The sequence below is a fragment of the Salmo salar genome, chromosome ssa09 (genome assembly GCF_905237065.1).
Source record: "Salmo salar chromosome ssa09, Ssal_v3.1, whole genome shotgun sequence".
NCBI lineage: Eukaryota > Metazoa > Chordata > Actinopteri > Salmoniformes > Salmonidae > Salmo > Salmo salar.
In genome coordinates, this window is record NC_059450.1 from 78,728,923 (window position 1) to 78,749,562 (window position 20,640).

Sequence of the window (20,640 nt, forward strand, 5' to 3'; positions counted from 1 at the left end):
AGTCAACCAAAGTTTTAAACTCCTCCAAGTAAACAAGATCCTGGAGTTTCAAGCTGGTCTGGAGAGAATTCCAGGACCACAGAGCTACAGCTGAAACACTTTTTGCCATGATCTGATTTTAGGAACTGTTAAAAGTAAGTAGGAGTGAGACCGTAACTGGAAGTTATTTTCTGACCTTATCAAAGATGAACAGAGAGAAAGTGGCAGTTTTCCCAAAATGGCCTTATAGATCACAGTATACTAATGTTTACGCATATATAGAAAGTGTGACGACCCTCCCACTCTGTCTGCCGTATTTTCTCTTTTTGTTCTTGTTTCCTTGTTGGGATGCCGGTGGGCGGAGCTGGGAGGGTCGTCAGCTACATGGGAAACACCTGGGTCCGGGTGTGTCCCAGGATAAAGGCACCTCTTCCACATTCATGGAGGAGACTCTCTCCATGCAGACACCTTGTGGTTTTTGGTAGTTGTGGTTTTTTGGTTGTTTGCGTTGGCACCTTTCAACACTGCATTATTACATTCAGGTATGCAAAACACTCACTTACACTACTGATTACACACACCATTGTTAGTTACTTAGTTACTTTATTTAATAAATATTTATTTTGATACTCCTTGTCTCCACGTTGTCTCCCTTTTGTTGCGAACTGTGAGCCGGTTCATAACAAGTGGGGGCTCGTCCGGGATCTTGAACGGATTGTGTTTGGGAGAAAAGGTGGAGGTATGTTAAATTCTGTAGGTGCTTTGTTTGTATATTTTTTGTTAGTTTGAGTTTGGTGCTCAGTACTGGTTGCCTTTGTTTGTTTGGTTTGTGTGCTGTGTTGGAGAGAGTACATTGGTTAGTTTCCAGGCCCCTGCCTAGCCTGGAAATGCTTGTTCTACTCGCTGTTGGGACATCGGTCTGAGGAGGTGAGTGCAATCAGCTGTGTACCTCAGTGGGAGATTTGGATAGGGTAGTGAACTTTACTACCCGGAGCTATAGTCTTTTTCCCCTGATAGGCTTAGCGACGTGTTTAATTTTTGGAATATGTTGGGCATTGTTAATGTTTGTTATTTTTGTGTGGTGTCTGTGGACTGAGCAGTTGTCTCGGGGGCACATCCGTGGCTTGGTGGAATCTGCCAGCGTGCTGGGGGGTTACTTCCTTGCTAGCGGGCTACAGTGCATAATTACCCACCGCAAATCTGCATGAAGACTAGGGTTGAGTTATTGTAGGTTTTGGGGAAGCTCCATATCTCATCTCTCTTTCTGTGGTGCCAGTGTGATTTGTTATTTCTCTTGTTGTGGTCTGGTGTGCTCAGTAGAGGGGTTGAGTGAGAATTTTTTTTTCCTCTCTCTGACTATGGCGTCTAATGTAGACGAGTTCATTCGCTTTCCATCAGAGGAACTGTTAGACTTATGTACTAAAGAACAGCTGTTGAAGGTTGCTGAAGGTTGAAATTAGGTTGAAATTAGTGATAAACAGTGATAAACATCTAAATAGTGATAAACATCTAAAAAATTCTATTAGGTTAATATTGAAGGCCAATCTGATGGAGAGTGGTATTCTTGACGTTACCACTGGGGCAGCCTCTGCTGAGGACTCGCCGTCTCCCCGATATGTCACAATTACCACTCCATCGGTTAGTCCTAGTAGTCTTCTTTTTGAACAGCAGAAAGAGCTGCTTCTGTTACAGCTAGGGCACGATCGTGTAAAATATGAAAAGGAATTGGAATTTAAACAGGATATGGAGCGTGCTAAAATCAAGCTGCAACAAGAGCGACTAGAGTTGGTTAGGGAAGGAAAGCTCTCAGGGGAGAGTTTGCTCTGGGAAGGTGACGCAGATTTACTTAGGAGTCGTTCCTCTTTTGGTCGTGCCCTGGACACATTTGACATTGTTGGGAATTTACGGTTGTTGCCTCAGTTTAATGAAAGGGACCCTGAGACATTCTTTTTGTTGTTTGAGCGTGTTGCTGACGCTAGGAGTTGGCCTGGTTCTGACCGAACTTTAATGTTGCAGTGTGTGCTGACTGGTAAAGCGCAGAAAGCATATTCAGCTCTTAGTGTAGCCGACAGTGTCAGTTATGATAAGGTTAAAACGGCGGTGTTACAGATTTACAAATTGGTTCCTGAGGCTTACCGCCAACGATTTAGAACTTTAAAAAGGGATGATAAGCAGACTCATGTTGAGTTTGCGCGAGAATTGTCTTCACAGTTTAATCGCTGGTGTTCCGCCTCTGCAGTTATGACTTTCCAAGGGCTGTGTGAGCTGATTATGTTAGAGCAATTTAAGGACACAGTCCCTGATCGTATAGCGACGTACATTAACGAACGGAAAGTTAAAACTGTCGCTGAAGCTGCGGTTTTGGCAGACGAATATGTTTTGACTCACAAAACTGTTTTTGTAGAGCCCCGTATTCGGAGTGAGTGGAGACGTTCGGAGAGATTTGGACCTCGCTCACCGAGATACTCTGGTTCACGGGCAGAGTTGTATTCAACTAGGGTTGAGCCTGACTCCCGTGGTAAAACTGACTTTGGTCAAGAGTGTCACTACTGTCAAAGCTCAGGTCATTGGAAAAACGAATGTCCGGTTCTTAGGTCTAAGGATAAATTCAGTACAGGTACTTTTGTTAAATCTAAGCCTACGGCGTTAGCTGCACCTGTTCTACATCAGTTCACTCCTGACACATTGTCTCATACCCAGGGGCATGTGAAAGTCCATATTGATCCAGACTATTTACCTTTCATTACGGAGGGTTTTGTGTCTCTGTTAGGAAGTAAGAACCTAGTGCCAGTGAAGATCCTAAGAGACACAGGTGCCTCTGAATCATTTGTGTTGGAATCTCTGTTACCCTTCTCTGCTGAGACTGATTAGGGAATAGTGTGCTAATTAGGGGAATAGGTTTGAACACTCTGTCAGTTCCATTGCATAGACTAATGTTGGATTGTGGACTGGTGAAAGGTGAGATTGTTGTGGGGGTGCGTCCTTCATTGCCTATTGAGGGTATCGACGTTATCCTTGGGAATAACTTGGCTGGTGAGCGTGTATAGCCTGTTGTGTCTCCATCTCTAGTGGTTTCCACTACACCGTCAATTGTAGGGATTCCTGATGAGTCTGCGGAGTTTCCCAGAGGTGTTCTCTGCGTGTGCAGTGACGCGTTCTATGATCCATGGCGACCTAGTTACTGCGTCGGTAAATGAGAATACCACAAAGACGTCTCTCACTGTTTTCCCTGTTATCCCGTTATCTGTACCCCGCTCCGATCTAATCGATGCGCAACGGACTGACCCCACATTAGAAAAGTTGCGTGACCAAATTGTGCCTGTGGAACAGTTGGGAGATGTCGCACATGGATATTTTCTCCAAGAGGATGTCCTGATGAGAAAGTGGATGTCTCATGGTAGTTGTTTTCTGGGGGAGGCAATTAGTCAGGTTGTGGTACCAGTTAAGCTTCGTGAGTTGGTTTTGACAACTTCTCACAACGACGTTGCTGGACATATGGGTGTGAGGAACACCTGCAATCGCATATTAAGACATTTCTTTTGGCCTAGAATGAAGAGAGATGTTTCTGATTTCATCAAAACTTGTCACACCTGTCAATTAACTGGTAAACATAATCAAGCTATTAAGCCGGTACCACGGTTTCCTATTCCTGTACTCAGCCAACCTTTTGAGTACCTGATTATTGATTGTGTTGGTCCTCTACCTCGTTCTAAAAAGGGTAGTAATTATTTGTTGACTGATGTGTCAGACCACTAGGTTTCCTGCTGCCTATCCTCTCCGGTCTATCACGACTAAGTCTGTGTTAAAAGCTTTGACTCAGTTTTTCTCACTGTTTGGAATCCCTAAGGTCATTCAGAGTGATCAAGGATCAAATTTCACCTCTAATCTCTTTGGTCAGGTTCTCCAACAGCTCCATATTAAACACAATTTGTCTAGCGCCTATCATGCGCAAAGTCAAAGAGCACTGGAACGTTTCCATCAAACACTTAAGTCTTTGTTGAGAGTTTATTGTACTGAGATGGATAAGGATTGGGAGGAGGGGTTGCCTTGGTTACTGTTAGCCGCTAGGGAGGTTTCACAGGAGAGCACAGGGTTCAGTCCAAATGACCTTGTGTTTGGACATAGGGTGCATGGACTTATCTGTTCTCCGGGATGATTGGAATTCTCCTGAGCCTCCTCAGTCCCTGTTATCGTATGTGTGATTTCCGGCGACGCTTGTACGCCGCTGGTGAAATGGCGAAAGAAATGCTATCATCTTCACAGGAAAGGATGAAGGGCATATTTGATTGTCAAACTGAGCCTCGTCACTTTGGTCCAGGTGACCAGGTTCTTGCTCTGCTGCCAATTGTTGGTTCTCCTTTTCAAGCCAAGTTTCAAGGTCCATATACAGTGGTGCGCCAGTACACTGAGCAGAATTATCTAGTTGCCACTCCAGAACGGAGAAAAGCACACCAACTGTGCCATGTAAATTTGTTAAAACCCTATTATGCACGTTCAACGGAGACTGAACAGTGGGAGTCTTCAGAGGACGGTAAACCTGTTCTTTTGGCTGATACCGTTACATCCTTTGGTTCTTCTCATGCTAGGTCTGTGCATGATGAGGAAGATGTTCCTGGTCCCGATGATTGCATACTGCAAGGTAGATTGAAAAATTCAGAGACACTGGATATTTTGGACGACCTTCTTACTCATCTACCTGTTGATGGGCGAAAAGAGATGGTTGGTCTGATTTGGAAATTTCCAGAGTTGTTTTCTGATACACCAACACGTACAAACTTGATAGAGCATGATATTGACATTGGAGATGCGGACCCCATTCGTCAGCGGTTCTATAGAGTTTCTGCAGAGAAACTGCGTTGTCTGGATGCTGAGGTCAGGTACACGCTGGAGAGTAAGATAGCAGAGCCTTCTTTCTCGAGTTGGGCTTCTCCCTGTATCTTGGTCAGTAAACCGGATGGAACAAACAGATTTTGTACGGACTACCGTAAGGTAAACGCTGTCACTAAGCCAGATTCATTTCCTCTTCCTCGGATGGAGGACTGCGTAGATCAAGTCGGAGCAGCTAAGTTTGTGAGCAAATTTGACCTGTTAAAGGGCTATTGGCAGGTGCCACTAACGAGTAGGGCACGTGAAATCTCTGCCTTTATTACACCCTCTGGTCTGTACTCGTATTCGGTTATGAGTTTCGGCCTGCGTAATGCACCTGCCACTTTTCAGCGACTTATGAACAGGGTTGTCGCAGGTCTGGCCGGGTGCGCTGTTTATCTGGACGATGTAGTGATATATGCAGATACCTGGGAGGAACATCTGTCCCGTATTCAAGCCTTGTTCGAACATCTGGCTGCAGGTCGCCTCACGATCAATTTGGCTAAATGTGAGTTTGCTCAGGCGACTGTTACATACCTTGGAAAGGTGGTTGGGCAAGGTGAAGTGCGTCCTGTTCGGGCTAAAGTGGTAGCTATTGATGCTTTTCCACCACCAACTACAAAAAAAGAACTTATGCGTTTCTTGGGAATGATTGGTTACTACCATGGCTTTTGTAGGAAATTTCTACTGTGGTCGCTCCCTTGACAGAATTGCTGAAAGCTAAGGCTGTTTACGTATGGTCTTCTCATTGTCAACAGGCTTTTGAAGATGCAAAGAGGTTGCTTACCTCAACTCCGGTGCTGGCTGCCCCTCGCGTGGATTTGTCATTTACCTTGCAGGTGGATGCTAGTCATGTGGGGGCAGGGGTAGTTTTGCAGCAAGCAGATGAGTCTGGGGTTGAGAGGCCTGTTGGTTAAACTTTTTGGAAATTAAACTTATCAGTTGAACTATTCGGTCATTGAAAAAGAAGCGCTAGCACTCATTTGGGCGCTACAACACTTTGAAGTGTATGTTGGGTCGGGAGTAGTACCTATTGTGGTCTACACCGACCATAACCCTCTCACCTTTTTCAGGTCCATGATGCGTCCTAATCAGAGGATAATGAGATGGTGTTTATTTTTACAATCCTTCCATCTCGATGTGCGGCACATCTGGGGAACTGATAACGTGATTGCTGATGCGCTCTCTCGTGCGCCCTGTTCCTGAATATTTACGTGACTGACCATTGTTTGGTGTTGTCATGTTCTGTCTTTCCTGTCTGTTCCCTCCTGGTCTCATTTTCTTCTTTCCTCTTAAAAGTTGCTTCCTGTGTAAAGGTTGCTGAGGTCTGGGGAGGAGGAGGAAGTTAGTTGGGGCAGGTTGAACTGTGAACACGTAACCCCTTGTCAATTTGGGACGCAGAGGCTGGTACGTTGTTCCGGGGTCCTTGTTGGTCCCCGGTTTTATGGGGGGGGGTGTGACGACCCTCCCACTCTGTCTGCCGTATTCTCTCTTTTTGTTCTTATTTCCTTGTTGGGATGCCGGTGGGCAGAGCTGGGAGGGTCGTCAGCTACATGGGAAACACCTGGGTCCGGGTGTGTCCCAGGATAAAGGCACCTCTTCCACATTCATGGAGGAGACTCTCTCCATGCAGACACCTTGTTGTTTGCTTTGGCACCTTTCAACACTCTGCATTATTACATTCAGGTATGCAAAACACTCACACTACTGATTACTGATTACACACACCATTGTTAATTACTTAGTTACTTTATTTAATAAATATATATTTTGATACTCCTTATCTCCACGTTGTCTCCCTTTTGTTGCGAACTCTGAGCCGGTTCGTAACAAAAGAAAGACTCACAGCTGTTATCACCGCCAAAGGTGATTCTACAAAGTATTTGGAATAAATCAAGAGGTATGAATACTTTCTGAAGGCACTGTATGTACAGTATCAGGGGTGTCCAGACTCCAGACAGGAGGTGAATATAGGATTTTGGGGAATATATTAATGTTGTTGCCTTTTTTGACTGCAATACAGAGGCTCTATGCTAATAGAGTTCAAATATGGTCAAAAAGATTAATATCTTTACAATGTTTACATACATTATATTACTTGACATACAGATGTTTAATTAGTAATGACATAGGCATACATATTATGTTAACCTTGCCTTGGCGATGTCAGTGGATTTGATTTGAAATGCTCTTCCTTTCATCTCTTGCCAGTTCCTAACAAAATTAATGATGGAAGAGCAACAACACATTGCAATTTCACGGTCAATTTGCAGTGCATAAATAATACAATTTGTATGAGCGGGACTGAGCTGGAGAGCTTTTTAATTTTTTCTCACGCATTTCTTTCATTTGCTGATGATTATGTAAATTAATTAATACAAATAAGTACCAGTGAACCTTTCCTCTCTTTCCTCTCTTTCCTCTCTCTCTTTCCTCTCTCTTTCCTCTCTCTCTTTCCTCCCTCTCTTTCCTCCCTCTCTCCCTCCACCCCCTCTCTCTCTCTCCTCAATATTTTCTCTTTCTGAACAAATTAGGTGTTTAAACACATTGTCATTTGGTTACGTTGTCCTGATCTGTAAATGTGTTGGTATTAATGATGGCAGACTGCCTCTCAGTGAACTGAACACTTAACTATAATTCATTACCTATGCAGCAATTTCCCAACTATCAATACACCCTACTGAGCCCCATGGTGTGCCTGTGAGTCAATAGCCATAGAAAGCAGTGTATTTCTGGAAGCATGGCTTGGACCAGCCTAAGCAGTTGGGGATTTATTTTGGATGCACTGCATGTTAAATTATGCAAGGAATGGACATTAGTTTCTAAGTTATTTGGGGGGCAAGGAGGGAGGATAACGTATTTATTGTATAGGGCAAAATGACATCCATGGAGGGATGTGTTTGTTGGGCCGATCTGTATGTGTCTGTTGGGGCTTGGGGTGTGTGTGTGAAAGAGAGTGTTAGCTCGCGTGTGTGCACCTTTGACTGTGTGTAAAGAGGAAAACCAAGGTGAATTGACATGTATCAAGTTAAATGTAAAACTCTGGTAAAACGCAGCTGCTGAATTTAATTTCCTCTCTTCCTTTAGCATACATGTAACTATTTGACACCACTCTCAAGTAAGATGCCAACACCAATAAACAATAGAGTAGCTGCCTGGAAGGCTTGTGGGGATCCAGCATTGACAGATTTGCAGGCCCACAAAAACACACCACAACACACACCACCTCATATAGATTGCCTTTTCTTTCTCTGAATGTGAAGCAATGGCAGAAGGAAGACAGCCAGAGGAGATTCCTCTTGACAGCCAACTGAATTCTGGGCATCAGGGAGAAGCTCTACCATGAGGGACAGTGATGGGGGATGGATGAAGCGGGGGATCACTCACTGCTGTGACTGCTGGGGATGAGGTCCCGGTCGGGGATGAAGAGCTTGTATCCGTAGTGTTTCTCTAGAACATCTGGGAGGATCTCCAGAGCAAACTGCTCCTCTTCACTGGAGCCCCTGTCCATGGACTCCAGCTCAACTCTTGTGTAGGACAGATAGGCATCATACTCCTTGTTGTCTGTTGGTGAAGAGACCAAAGACAGAGAGACAGTTTTTTGTTATCAAATGAGAATTCAAGATGTGAGTATGAAATGAAATAGTTGTTTAACAACAAAAGTATGCCTCTATTGTAACTGTAAGCAAGGGGCTCTATCCTAGAAGGTGACAACCATGTCATAAAATCGTGAAACTTAAATCCTAAAACAAAGCAGTGTGGATACAGACAACTATGGGATAAGTGGTCGGAATGGGAATTTATTCTGAATTCAGCCTGTGTCACTAAAATCAGGGTCAGAGCACTGGCTTTAGTTCTTGTGAATTTCAAGCACATCATTTTCACTTGGGTGAATCCTTAATACGGTGAGAAAACGGCTTCTGTCACAGTCTCCGGGCCGCTGACATTTTTCCTACTCTGAGACTTACACTGGCTTTCAGGGGAGGGGGAAAGGCCCAGAGCTGGCCATGTAGCACACGCCCAGCCTAGCCCCAGGTGACAAACACTCACCGTCCTCTGTCTCGTCACTCCCAAAGTGCCTCCGGTAGCAGAGCATGATCTCCACGTTGTAGCACTTGTAGATGGCCGTGAAGACTCCCAGTAGCAGCAGAATGGCTCCCAGTCCACCAGCCAGCTCTAGCCTGTACATGTCTGGTACAGGAGATAGATACAAACAGAGAGAGATATGAAGGACTGAGGAGAAACAGCTAAACAGCCACAACAATAACATTACCCATCACAATTCCTCTGTATCTTTCTACTAAAGAGTGTTTTCTTTGCACTGTCGACAGAAGCTTTTGTTCAGAGTTCTTGGGGCCCTTCAGGGTTTAGTAATTTCCCAGTGCTCTGTGAGGAACTATAATTTACATAAACATGGCATAAAGAGGGAGATATGGGAATGTGTTTTCACTGTATGCTTTCACACACATTATTGAACGTCTGTTTGTGTGTGTGTGCGTGTGTATGAAAGGGGCCTGGGGTTGCAAAACTAGCAATGATCCTTTATGTTGGCCCCACTGCCGTTCACCAAATATGAGCCATCAATCTTAGCTGCAGTCACTCCAGATGATAGCAGCATAATTTCTCATCCTGCATCCGTCATACATTACACTATCTGTCGGGCCACTTGTCACTGACACACATCACTGTGTTACTTGGTCGGTTGGTGTGAGAATGCACTCATCTGTGAAATCATCATAAAACCTTTAGGAAGAGAATGATTATGGTTGGCATGCCATTTCCTTGATAATTTTGTTGATCAAAATAGGTAATGTTACTATATGTGCTGTATATGAAATCCATAGACCACACACGGATACTGAGCTAAACCACAATCTGAGCCGATATTCATAAAGTCTCTCAGAGTAAGAGTGCTGATCTAGGATCAGGTCCCCCTGGTCCTTGTAATCGTATTCATTATGATCTAAAAGGCAAAACCTCTCCTAGATCAGCACTCGTAGTCTGAGATTCTTTACGAAGGCCTTGCATTCATCCCTCTGAAACCACCATTCAGCTGCAGTTGTACCATTCAAGAGGATTCCATTGCCATTAACTACTGTACTATGAAACAAAGATAAATGATATAAAGAGTGATAGTAAAAAGCTTTGGAGCACCTTAAATGAAATTTGGGGTAAAAAGGAAAACTCGGGTCATTCATCACAAAACCCACTGATATTGGCAACTACTTTGATACTTTTTTCATCGGCAAGATCGGCACATTCTGAACCTACACATCCATGCATAACTGACCAAATTATGAAAGACAAGCATTGTAATTTTTAAATTCCATAAAGTGAGTGTGGAAGAGTTGAAATAATTATTGTTGTCTATTAACAATGACAAGCCACAGGGGTCTGACAACTTGGATGGAACATTTCTGCGGATGATAGCAGACGATATTGCCACTCCTATTTGCCATCACTTCGGCAGGCAAGTAGCCTAGTGGTTCGAGCGTTGGATTAGTAACCAAAAGGTTGCAAGATCAAACCCCTGAGATGACTGATGATTGGCTGAGCTGACAAGGTAAAAATCTGTTGTTCTGCCCCTGAACAAGGCAGTTAACCCACTGTTCCTAGGCTGTCATGGAAAATAAGAATTTGTTCTTAATTGACTTGCTGAGTTAAATAAAATACTGTAAGTCTACAGGATTGTGTGTACCCTCAGGCCTGTTGGGAAGAAAAAGTCATTATGCTACCCAATAATAGCAAAGCACCGTTTACTGGCTCAAACAGCTGACAAATCAGCCTGTTACCAACTTTTGGATATTTTTCTTTGTTGACCAGACACAATGCTATTTCACAGTAAACAAATGTACAACCGATTTTCAGCACGCTTATAGGGAAGGGCATTCAACAAACACAGCACATACAAAAATGACTGATGATTGGCTGAGAGAAATTGATAATAAAAAGATTATGGGAGCTGTCTTGTTAGTCTTCCGTGCAGCTTTTGAAGTTATTGATAATAATCAGCTGTTGGAAAAACCTGTGTTATGGCTTTACATTCCCTGCTATTTGTGGATTCAGAGTTACCTGTCTTTCAGAATACAGAGTGTGTTCTTTAATGGAAGCCTCTCCAACATAACCCAGGTAGAGTCAGGCATTCCACAAGGCAGCTGTCTAGGCCCCTCACTTTTTTTCAATTTTAAAGCCTGTATGTCTATGCATGTTGATGATTCAGCATTATACATGCCAGCTACTACAGCAAGTGAAATCACTGTAACACTTAACAATGAGCTGCAGTCATTTTAGAATAGGTGGCAAGAAATAAGTTAGTCCTAAATATTTCAAAAACTAAAGCATTGTATTTGGGAGAAATCATTCACTAAACCCTATACCTCAACTAAATCTTGTAATGAATAATGTGGAAATTTAGCAAGTTGAGGGGACTAAACTAGAGCCATGACTACATGGAACTCTATTCCACATCGATTCCAACATCTATTCCAACTCATGCAAGCAGTAAGAAAACTGATAAAAATACTCCTTATGGAACAGTGGGGACTGTGAAGAGACACACACACAGGCACAGACACACGTATACACACACACACAGTAATATGCACTATACACACATGAACACATGGATTTTGTGTTGTAGATATGTGGTATTAGAGTAGTGGCCTGAGACATTTAATGTGTTGTGAAATCTGTTGTGAAATGTATTGTAATGTTTAAAAAAATTATATTTAACTGCTTTAATGTTTTATAGAGAAACCTCAACTGAACTAAACTAATGTCCAAACGAATAGTATAGTGATGCATTCTTCCTTCCTACTAATATATAAAAGCATTACTTAATATCCAGGGCACTCATTTGCTGAACAATATTCTCAAAACTGGAGCATGAAGGATTGCTCATGTTTTATGGAGAATTAATTATTTATGGGCCAAATATTTGGATGCATCCCCCCCCCCCCAACACCACCCTGTATGATCTGTGCTTCCCAACATCCTATTTGTTAACATCTTTCCCTCAATTTGAAGCGCTATCTAAATTATACAGTTCACTGTATGCCTCTAAGCCTAAAGTTAATTGGTTCAAATTATGCTGCTTCCTCATTATGGATATATTTGCTTGAGGGGCTGAAATAGGTTGTTTTCTTTGTGAAACGAGACACTTAAGCCACAACTTGAGATGATGACTCAGCTCTTTGGGAGGTTAGGAGGGTATTTGGGATGAATCTTTCTTGCGATATTGTAACGTCAAATGGGTACTGAAAGTATTGTTTTTGATTCCATTAGAATGCTTTTGCCCTTTGTGACCTACTACAATACTGTGTTGGTGCAAACAGATGTCGGATCTTAATTTGAGACGGTTTGCTACAGCAGGAAAATTATTATTATGTGGATTATAATTAATGGACATTTTTGTATGGGTTGTAAGGGAAAATCAAGTCTGAAATATCAAAGTGGAAATTACAAACTTCAGAAGCCTTTTTAAACCTCAAATACACTACAAGTTTTACATTTGCAGGAAAGTTCTGCTGCAACAGGGTAATCAAATTAAGATCCTACACCTGTGCAAAAAAAACACATGAAAAAAACACGTGTTTTTTCATCGTAATTTTTTTCTATCCCCACAAGGGATAGTTTTACACCCGCACATTTTTTAAATGTTATTTTCACCACCTCCAGCTACATCTGGCCTCCCATTCAGGGATCCACCAGGACTGCCACTGTTTAGCTTCAGAGACAAACCAGCTGTGGGATGCAGAGTGCTATGCTGCTGGAATGAATAATAATTTGCAACTGAAAAAAAAGCAGCGAACGCATAGGGTAACAACCAAAGAGAGGGAAAATTCCAGGAAAGAAGGAAAAGTTGTATTAAATTGCATTATCATAAAAAACGTTTTACAGAAGAAAAAAATGTGGCATCCATTTATAATTATATTTGCTCTCAATACTTCTGGGTTTATGTTTTGCTTTCAATATCATTATTTTTGTTTGCAATACTAAGAATTTTGTTCTAGACTTCAGAAGTGTTGTTAGATAAAATAATGGCACAAATGTAACTCGCAAGAGCATTGCATCATATTATAACACAATTACGCAATTACACTATTACTCCCTGCCACAGATTCAGTAAAACGCTGGGGGAAGGGGCTGAATAAATGCATCCACTTTCAAATCCATACTCTACGCTATGGATGCATCCATTAAATCAAAATAATAGTTTTAACGACGTTTCTAGGCTAACAAGTGGTTGTTAACATTTACTTTGTTTACAAACATTGGAGTAAAACGAGCTTACAGTGCATTCGGACAGTATTCAGACCTCTTCAATTTTCCACATTTTGTTATGTTACAGCCTTATTCTAAAATTGATTAAATTGTTTTAATATCATATAAACATTATCATTTAAATATTTTAATATTACAAAAGTATTCAGACCCTCTACTCAGTACTTTGTTTAAGCCCCTTTGGCAGCGATTACAGACGAGTCTTCTTGGGTGTGACGCTACAAGATTGGCACACCTTTATTTGGGGAGTTTCTCCCATTCTTCTCTGCAGATCCTCTCAAGCTCTGTCAGGTTGGATGGAGAGCTTCTCTGCGCAGCTATTTTCAGGTCTCTCCAGAGATGTTTGATTGGGTTCAAGTCCGGGCTCTGGCTGGCCACTCAAGGACATTCAGAGACTTGTCCCGAAGCCACTACTGCGTTGTCTTGGCTGTGTTCTTAGGGTTGTTGTCCTGTTGGAAGGTGAACCTTCACCCCAATCTGAGGTCCTGAGCCCTCTGGAGCAGGTGTTCATCAAGGATCTCTCTGTACTTTTTTCCGTTCATCTTTCCCTCGATACTGACTAGTCTCCCAGTCCCTGACGCTGAAAAACATCCCCACAGCATGATGTTGCCACCACCATGCTTCACCGTAGGGATGGTGCCAGGTTTCATCCAGACGTGTAGCTTGGCATTCAGGCCAAAGAGTTCAATCATGGTTTCATCAGACCAGAGAATCTTGTTTATCATGGCCTGAGAGTCTTTTAGGTGCCTTTTGGCAACTCCAAGCGGGCTATCATGCCTTTTACTGAGGTGTAGCTTTCGTCTGGCCACTCTACCATAAAGGCCTGATTGGTGGAGTGCTGCAGAGATGGTTGTCCTTCTGGAAGGTTCTCCCATCTACAAAGAGGAACTCTGGAGCCCTGTCAGAGTGGCCATCAGGTTCTTGGTCCCCTCCATGACCAAGGCCCTTCACCCCTGATTGCTCAGTTTGGCCAGATCTAGGAATTGTCTTGGTGGTTCCAAGCTTCATCCATTTAGGAAAGATGGAGGCCACTGTGTTCTTTTTTTATTTTTTTATAATATGTTTAATATTTTCCACTAAAAAATAAATGAAAAAGACAGCGATACAAACATTGACATTCATTGTACTGTTGAATGGGATGGCCAATTTAGAGGACAAAACAAAACTTAACTCACACATACACAAAATAAAACTAAATCCTATTAGGTGGTACAGTCGTGGTCAAAAGTTTTGAGAATGACACAAATATTAATTTCCACAAAGTTTGCTGCTTCACTGTCTTCAGACATTTTTGTGAATGTTACACTTAAGTATAATTACAAGCATTTCATAAGTGTCAAAGGCTTTTATTGACAATTACATGAAGTTGATGCAAAGAGTCAATATTTGCAGTGTTGACCCTTCTTTTTCAAGACCTCTGCAATCCGCCCTGGCGTGCTGTCAATTAACTTCTGGGCCACATCCTGACTGATGGCAGCCCATTCTTGCATAATCAATGCTTGGAGTTTGTCAGAATTTGTGGGTTTTTGTTTGTCCAACCGCCTCTTGAGGATTGACCACAAGTTCTCAATGGGATTAAGGTCTGGGAAGTTTCTGGCAAGGTGCTCCATCATGCTGGAAAAGGCATTGTTTGTCACCAAACTGTTCCTGGATGGTTTGTGAGTGAGCCCACTCCCTTGGCTGAGAAGCAACCCCACGCATGAATGGTCTCAGGATGCTTTACTGTTGGCATGACACAGGACTGATGGTAGCGCTCACCTTGTCTTCTCCGGACAAGCTTTTTTCTGGATGCCCCAAACAATCGGAAAGGGGATTCATCAGAGAAAATGACTTTACCCCAGTCCTCAGCAGTCCAATCGCTGTACCTTTTGCAGAATATCAGTCTGTCCTTGATGTTTTTCCTGGAGAGAAGTGGCTTCTTTGCTGCCCTTCTTGACACCAGGCCATCCTCCAAAAGTCTTTGCCTCATTGTGCGTGAAGATGCACTCACACCTGTCTGCTGCCATTCCTGAGAAAGCTCTGTACTGGTGGTGCCCTGATCCCGCAGCTGAATCAACTTTAGGAGACGGTCCTGGTGCTTGCTGGACTTTCTTGGGCGCCCTGAATCCTCTTCACAACAATTGAACCGCTCTCCTTGAAGTTCTTGATGATCCGATAAATGGTTGATTTAGGTGCAATCTTACTGGCAGCAATATCCTTGCTTGTGAAGCCCTTTTTGTGCAAAGCAATGATGACGGCACGTGTCTCCTTGCAGGTAACCATGGTTGACAGAGGAAGAATAATGATTCCAATCACCACCCTCCTTTTGAAGCTTCCAGTCTGTTATTCGAACTTGTTACGTGTTACGTTTTTCTTGTTCCCCATTTTCCCCTGTTAGTGTGTTTGTCTTGGGCATTACAGGTGTACCGAGTTGCGGCTAACGATGGTGGGCGTGGCTGTAGCTGATTACAGAGAGGATATCTGTTTGCCGTGTGAGAAGAGAAGAAGAGAGAGGGGGAGAGAGAGAGGACACTTGTTTTTTGTTTGATTATTGGTGTTAATTTCTTTGTTTGTGTTTCAGCCTGTCCTCCTGAGGCGCTCCACCCTACCTAGGTCCTGGAGAAGGGAAAAGGTAGATCTGCACATGGGTGTACATTCTCACGTAGATAACCCATTGTTTTATACACTAGGTTAGCCGGGCGGGTGTCACCTTTGTATTTTTTCTTGGAACCAGGTAGGACAGTGGGTTAGGGTTTAGAATGTGTTAGGAAGGATTAGGTGTGTAGAAGAGGAGGGACCTTTTGTTTATTTTCATTACTTGGACCCCGATCCCAAACATTCCCTTCTCTTACCTTCCCTTGTTGTGGTTTTGTTTCTTACTGATTTATTTATGGGTGTTTTTATATTGTTTATTTAACTAATTCACTAAACATCCCCTGAGGGTTAAAATTGAGTTCTGGTTGTGGTCTGATTTATTTATCGCTCATTGCACCCCACATTTCTTCCCCTTTCATCCGTGTTACCTGGTGTGTTTAGGCCCAGGCATTTACGTCTCCTCCTCAGACGAGCTACACCCGAGGGGAGAACGTAATAGAACTCAATCAGCATGACAGAGTGATCTCCAGCCTTGTCCTCGTCAACACTCACACCTGTGCTAATGAGAGAATCACTGACATGATGTCAGCTGGTCCTTTTGTGGCAGGGCTGAAATGCAGTGGAAATGTTTTTGGGGGATTCAGTTCATTTGCATGGCAAAGAGGGACTTTGCAATTAATTGCAATTCATCTGATCTCTCTTCATAACATTCTGGATTATATGCAAATTGCCATCATACAAACTGAGGCAGCAGACTTTGTGAAAATGTATATTTGTGTCATTCTCTAAACTTTTGGCCACGACTGTACATGTATAAGAAGACAACATATAGTCATTACAAGCAGTGTAGTTAAGCCAAAAATAAATATTGAGTGGATAACAGCACAGAGTAGCAGCAGATCATCAACCCAGATATGAAGCGGGACTAGACCATTTATCCAGTATTGGCTGCCATATTTTGTAAAACATTGGACTTCTATTGGAGGTATTGTATCAAATCTTTTCCATATGTATTACATTCCCTAAATCTCGTAACCACATTTCAAAGATAGGTACAGTCTCCAATTTCCAAAATTGCAATATGAGCCTTTTGGCTAATAGAGTACAAAGAGAGACAGTCTTCCCCTCCTGGTGATTCCCATCAACTGTACCAAACGGAGTGATCAATGGGTCTGGGGGTATAACTCTATCGAAGGCTTTAGATAAGTAATCAAAAATGAGAGCCCAGTAAGCATGTAACTTAGGACATGTCCAAAATAAGTGGGTCAACGTCCCCTCATCCTGCTTGCACCTCTCACACAGTGGTGAGGTGTCTGGGTATTGTATTCATATTTCAACTTTGTGATCTTCTCAAGGACTGCATTTTGAGGAATTTGTCCTAAAACGTTCTCCTGTTCCCCTAACTCTCTTTCAATTTCTCTCAGCCTAGTATTGGCACGTTTTTTCCTCTCTGATATATATGAAATAATGTAACCTCTTATCACAGCCTTTAGAGATTCCCAAAGGGTGGAGTCGTCAACATCCCCCGTGTTGTTAGCTCCGAGGAAAAGGGCAATCTGCTCCTTCAAATACTGACAAAGTCTCATCTTTCAAGAAGTATGCGTCTAAGCGCCACAGTCGTCGACCTGTAGACACATTGTCGAGTTTCAGCACCATGGACAGAGGAGGGTGGTCCGTAATTAGAATAGGGTGATAGGTAACCGACGCAGCTGCTGAAATTTGTTTGGAGTCAACAAAAAAATTGTCAATTCTGGAATATGATTTATGAACTGACGAAAAGAAAGAATAATCCCTATCTGTTGGGTGCGTCAGTCTGCAAATATCGACAATGTTAAGGTTTGTCATCAATGTATTTAGACAGACAGAATGTTGAAATTGGTTTGTTGTCATTATCATTCAAATTATCTTGTTTAGCTCCCCCTTTTTTGGTGCCTTTTCCCTTTGACATATTGCCAGACAATGTTGAAGTTATAGTTTGTGAGAGGATAAGACAAATATGAATTTGTTTCAAAATTGAGCGGAGCTCTAGCAAAGCACGCCTACTCCATAGCATGCTTTCTAATTTTTTGCAAAAAAATTGTGGGATATTGTGTGTAGATTGATGAGTAAAAAAAGATTTAATCAATTTTACAATAAGGCTGTAACATAAAAAATGTGGAAAAAGTCAAGGGGTCTGAATACTTTCAGAATGCACTGTATATGTTGGGTTCTGATGGGCTATGAGAGTTGAACTAAGTTCATGAGGCATTTGTAAGTAATATTCTTTAAGAATCAATGGGTATACACTACCGGTCAAAAGTTTTGGAACAGCTACTCATTCAAGGGTTTTTATTTATTTTTACTATTTTATACATTGCAGAATAATAGTGAAGACATCAAAACTATGAAGTAACACATATGGAATCATGTAGCAACCCAAAAAGTATTAAACAAAAATATTCTGATTTGAGATTCTTCAAATAGCCACCCTTTGCCTTGATGACAGCTTTGCACACTCTTGGCATTTTCTCAACCAGCTTCATGAGGTAGTCACCTGGAATGCATTTCAATTAACAGGTGTGCCTTCTTAAAAGTACATTTGTGGAATTTCTTTCCTTCTTAATGAGCCAATCAGTTGTGTTGTGGCAAGGTAGGAGGGTATACAGAAGATAGCCCTATTAGGTAAAAGACCAAGTCCATATTATGGCAAGAACAGCTCAAATAAGCAAAGGGAAACGACAGTCCATCATTACTTGAAGGTCAGTCAATATGAAACATTTCAACAATTTTGAAATTTTCTTCAAGTGCAGTCGCAAAAACCATCAAGCGCTATGATGAAACTGGCTCTCATGAGGATCACCACAGGAATGGAAGACTCAGAGTTTCCTCTGCTGCGGAGGATAAGTTCATTAGAGTTAACTGCCTCAGAAATTGCAGCCCAAATAACAGACACATCTCAACATCCACTGTTCAGAGGAGACTGTGTGAATCAGGCCTTCATGGTCGAATTGCTGCAAAGAAACCACTACTAAAGGACACCAATAATAAGAAGAGACTTGCTTGTGCCAAGAAACACGAGCAATGGACATTAGCCCTGTGGAAATCTGTCCTTTGGTCTGGAGTCTTGGAGATTTTTCGTTCCAACCGCCGTGTATTTTTTAGACGTGGTGTGGGTGAACGGATCATCTCCTGTATTTCCCGCCATAAAGCATGAGGAGGAGGTGTTATGGTGTGGGTGTGCTTTGCTGGTGACACTGTCTGTGATTTATTTAGAATTCAAGGCACACTTAACCAGCATGGCTACCACAGCATTCTGCAGCGATACACCATCCCATCTGTTTTGGGCTTAGTGGGACTATCATTTGTTTTTCAACAGGACAATGACCCAACACACCTCCAGGCTGTGTAAGGGTTATCTGACCAAGAAGGAGAGTGATGGATGACCTGGCCTCCACAATCCCCCGACCTCAACCAAATTGTGATGGTTTGGGAGTAGTCGGACCTCAGCGTGAAAGAAAAGCAGCCAACAAGTGCTCAGTATATGTGGGAACTCCTTCAAGACTGTTGGAAAAGCATTCCAGGTGAAGCTGGTTGAGAGAATGCCAAGAGTGTGCAAAGCTGTCATCAAGGCAAAGGGTGGCTATTTGAGGAATCTCAAATATAAAATATATTTTGATTTGTTTAAGACTTTTTTGGTTACGACATGATTCCATATGTGTTATTTCATAGTTTTGATGTCTTCACTATTATTCTACAATATAGAAAATAGTAAAAATAAAGAAAAACCCTTGAATGCGTAGGTGTTCTAAATCTTTTGACCGGTAGTGTATATCATTAATTTCTAAGTTAAAAAATGGATGTAGCAACTACGGATTTCCCCTTTAACAGGGAGTGACCTTCACACAGCAGAACTATGTCGCCATTTGAAGGTGATCAATTAACCTGTCTCCCGAAAAATGTATTATGTCCACGGTTCTGTTAATGTCCCGCAAAATCTTTCCCTTGTCCCACATTTGGGCTTTTTGGATGCTACTGCAACATGTTAACACCATCTTTTCAGATGTGAGGAGAATAACATTATTTCAACCCCACAAAGTCAGATTTTCACAGTTGGAGTTTCTTATATCTGAAACGGCAAATTAGATTTTCACTTTCACAAGTGGAATTGCAAGTTCACACATATGAAACTGCAAATCTGATTTTCACATGTGAAAATGAAATTCCACATGTGAAAGTGAGATTTTCACATTTAGGTTTTTTTACACGTAAAACTGCAACTTTGATTTTCACATGTGAATGTTTTTCACATGCAAAACTGCATATCAGATTTTCACGTGAAAGTTTTCAACATGTTAAACTACAATTCACCTGTGAGGTGAAAACATGTTATTCTCTTCACATGTGAAAAGGTGGTGTTAACATGCAAACTGTCAATTTACTACATGTGAAAACATGGTTTCACGTAAGAAAATGCGATTATCACGTAAAACTGCAAATGTGATTATTTACTGGTTGTAGGTTTTACTGCGCTGAAGCTATGAAACATAAATCTGCTTTAAAATCTAGTTTAAAATACACTTATAAGGCTGTGACTCGATCAGATCTGCCCTTCCAAGACAAAGAGAAAACAGGATCAAACTCTGCTCTCTGCAAACTCATGCACTTTCAGTACCTACCTATAGAGCTATACCTATCTCAATACGATCTCTTCTTAAATGTATTTCTTTCTCTCTCCAGATCTGAGTTTAGCCAGGCTCCTTACAACAGTCATACAGATTGTGGGAGGCATATACAGTTGAATTTGGAAGTTTACATACACTCAGGTTGGAGTTATTAAAACTAATTTCTCAACCACTCCCCAAATTTCTTGTTAACAAACTATAGTTTTTGCAAGTCGGTTAGGACATCTACTTTGTGCATGACACAAGTCATTTGTCCAACAATTGTTTACAAAAAGAT

The 20,640-nt window shown here is 42.0% G+C and overlaps 1 protein-coding gene across 1 annotated transcript in view; it reads right to left on the bottom strand.

Annotated features, from left to right (window-relative positions):
* Window positions 1–20,640, bottom strand: part of LOC106611984 (X-linked interleukin-1 receptor accessory protein-like 2) — a 49,491-nt gene that overhangs the window by 17,579 nt on the left and 11,272 nt on the right. The window contains exons 3-4 of the mRNA XM_014212730.2: window positions 8,896–9,036; window positions 8,233–8,409 (exon numbers count right to left, since the gene is read on the bottom strand). Of these exons, the coding sequence (XP_014068205.2) occupies window positions 8,233–8,409; window positions 8,896–9,036 (318 nt within the window). The remainder of the gene's footprint in view (window positions 1–8,232; window positions 8,410–8,895; window positions 9,037–20,640) is intronic.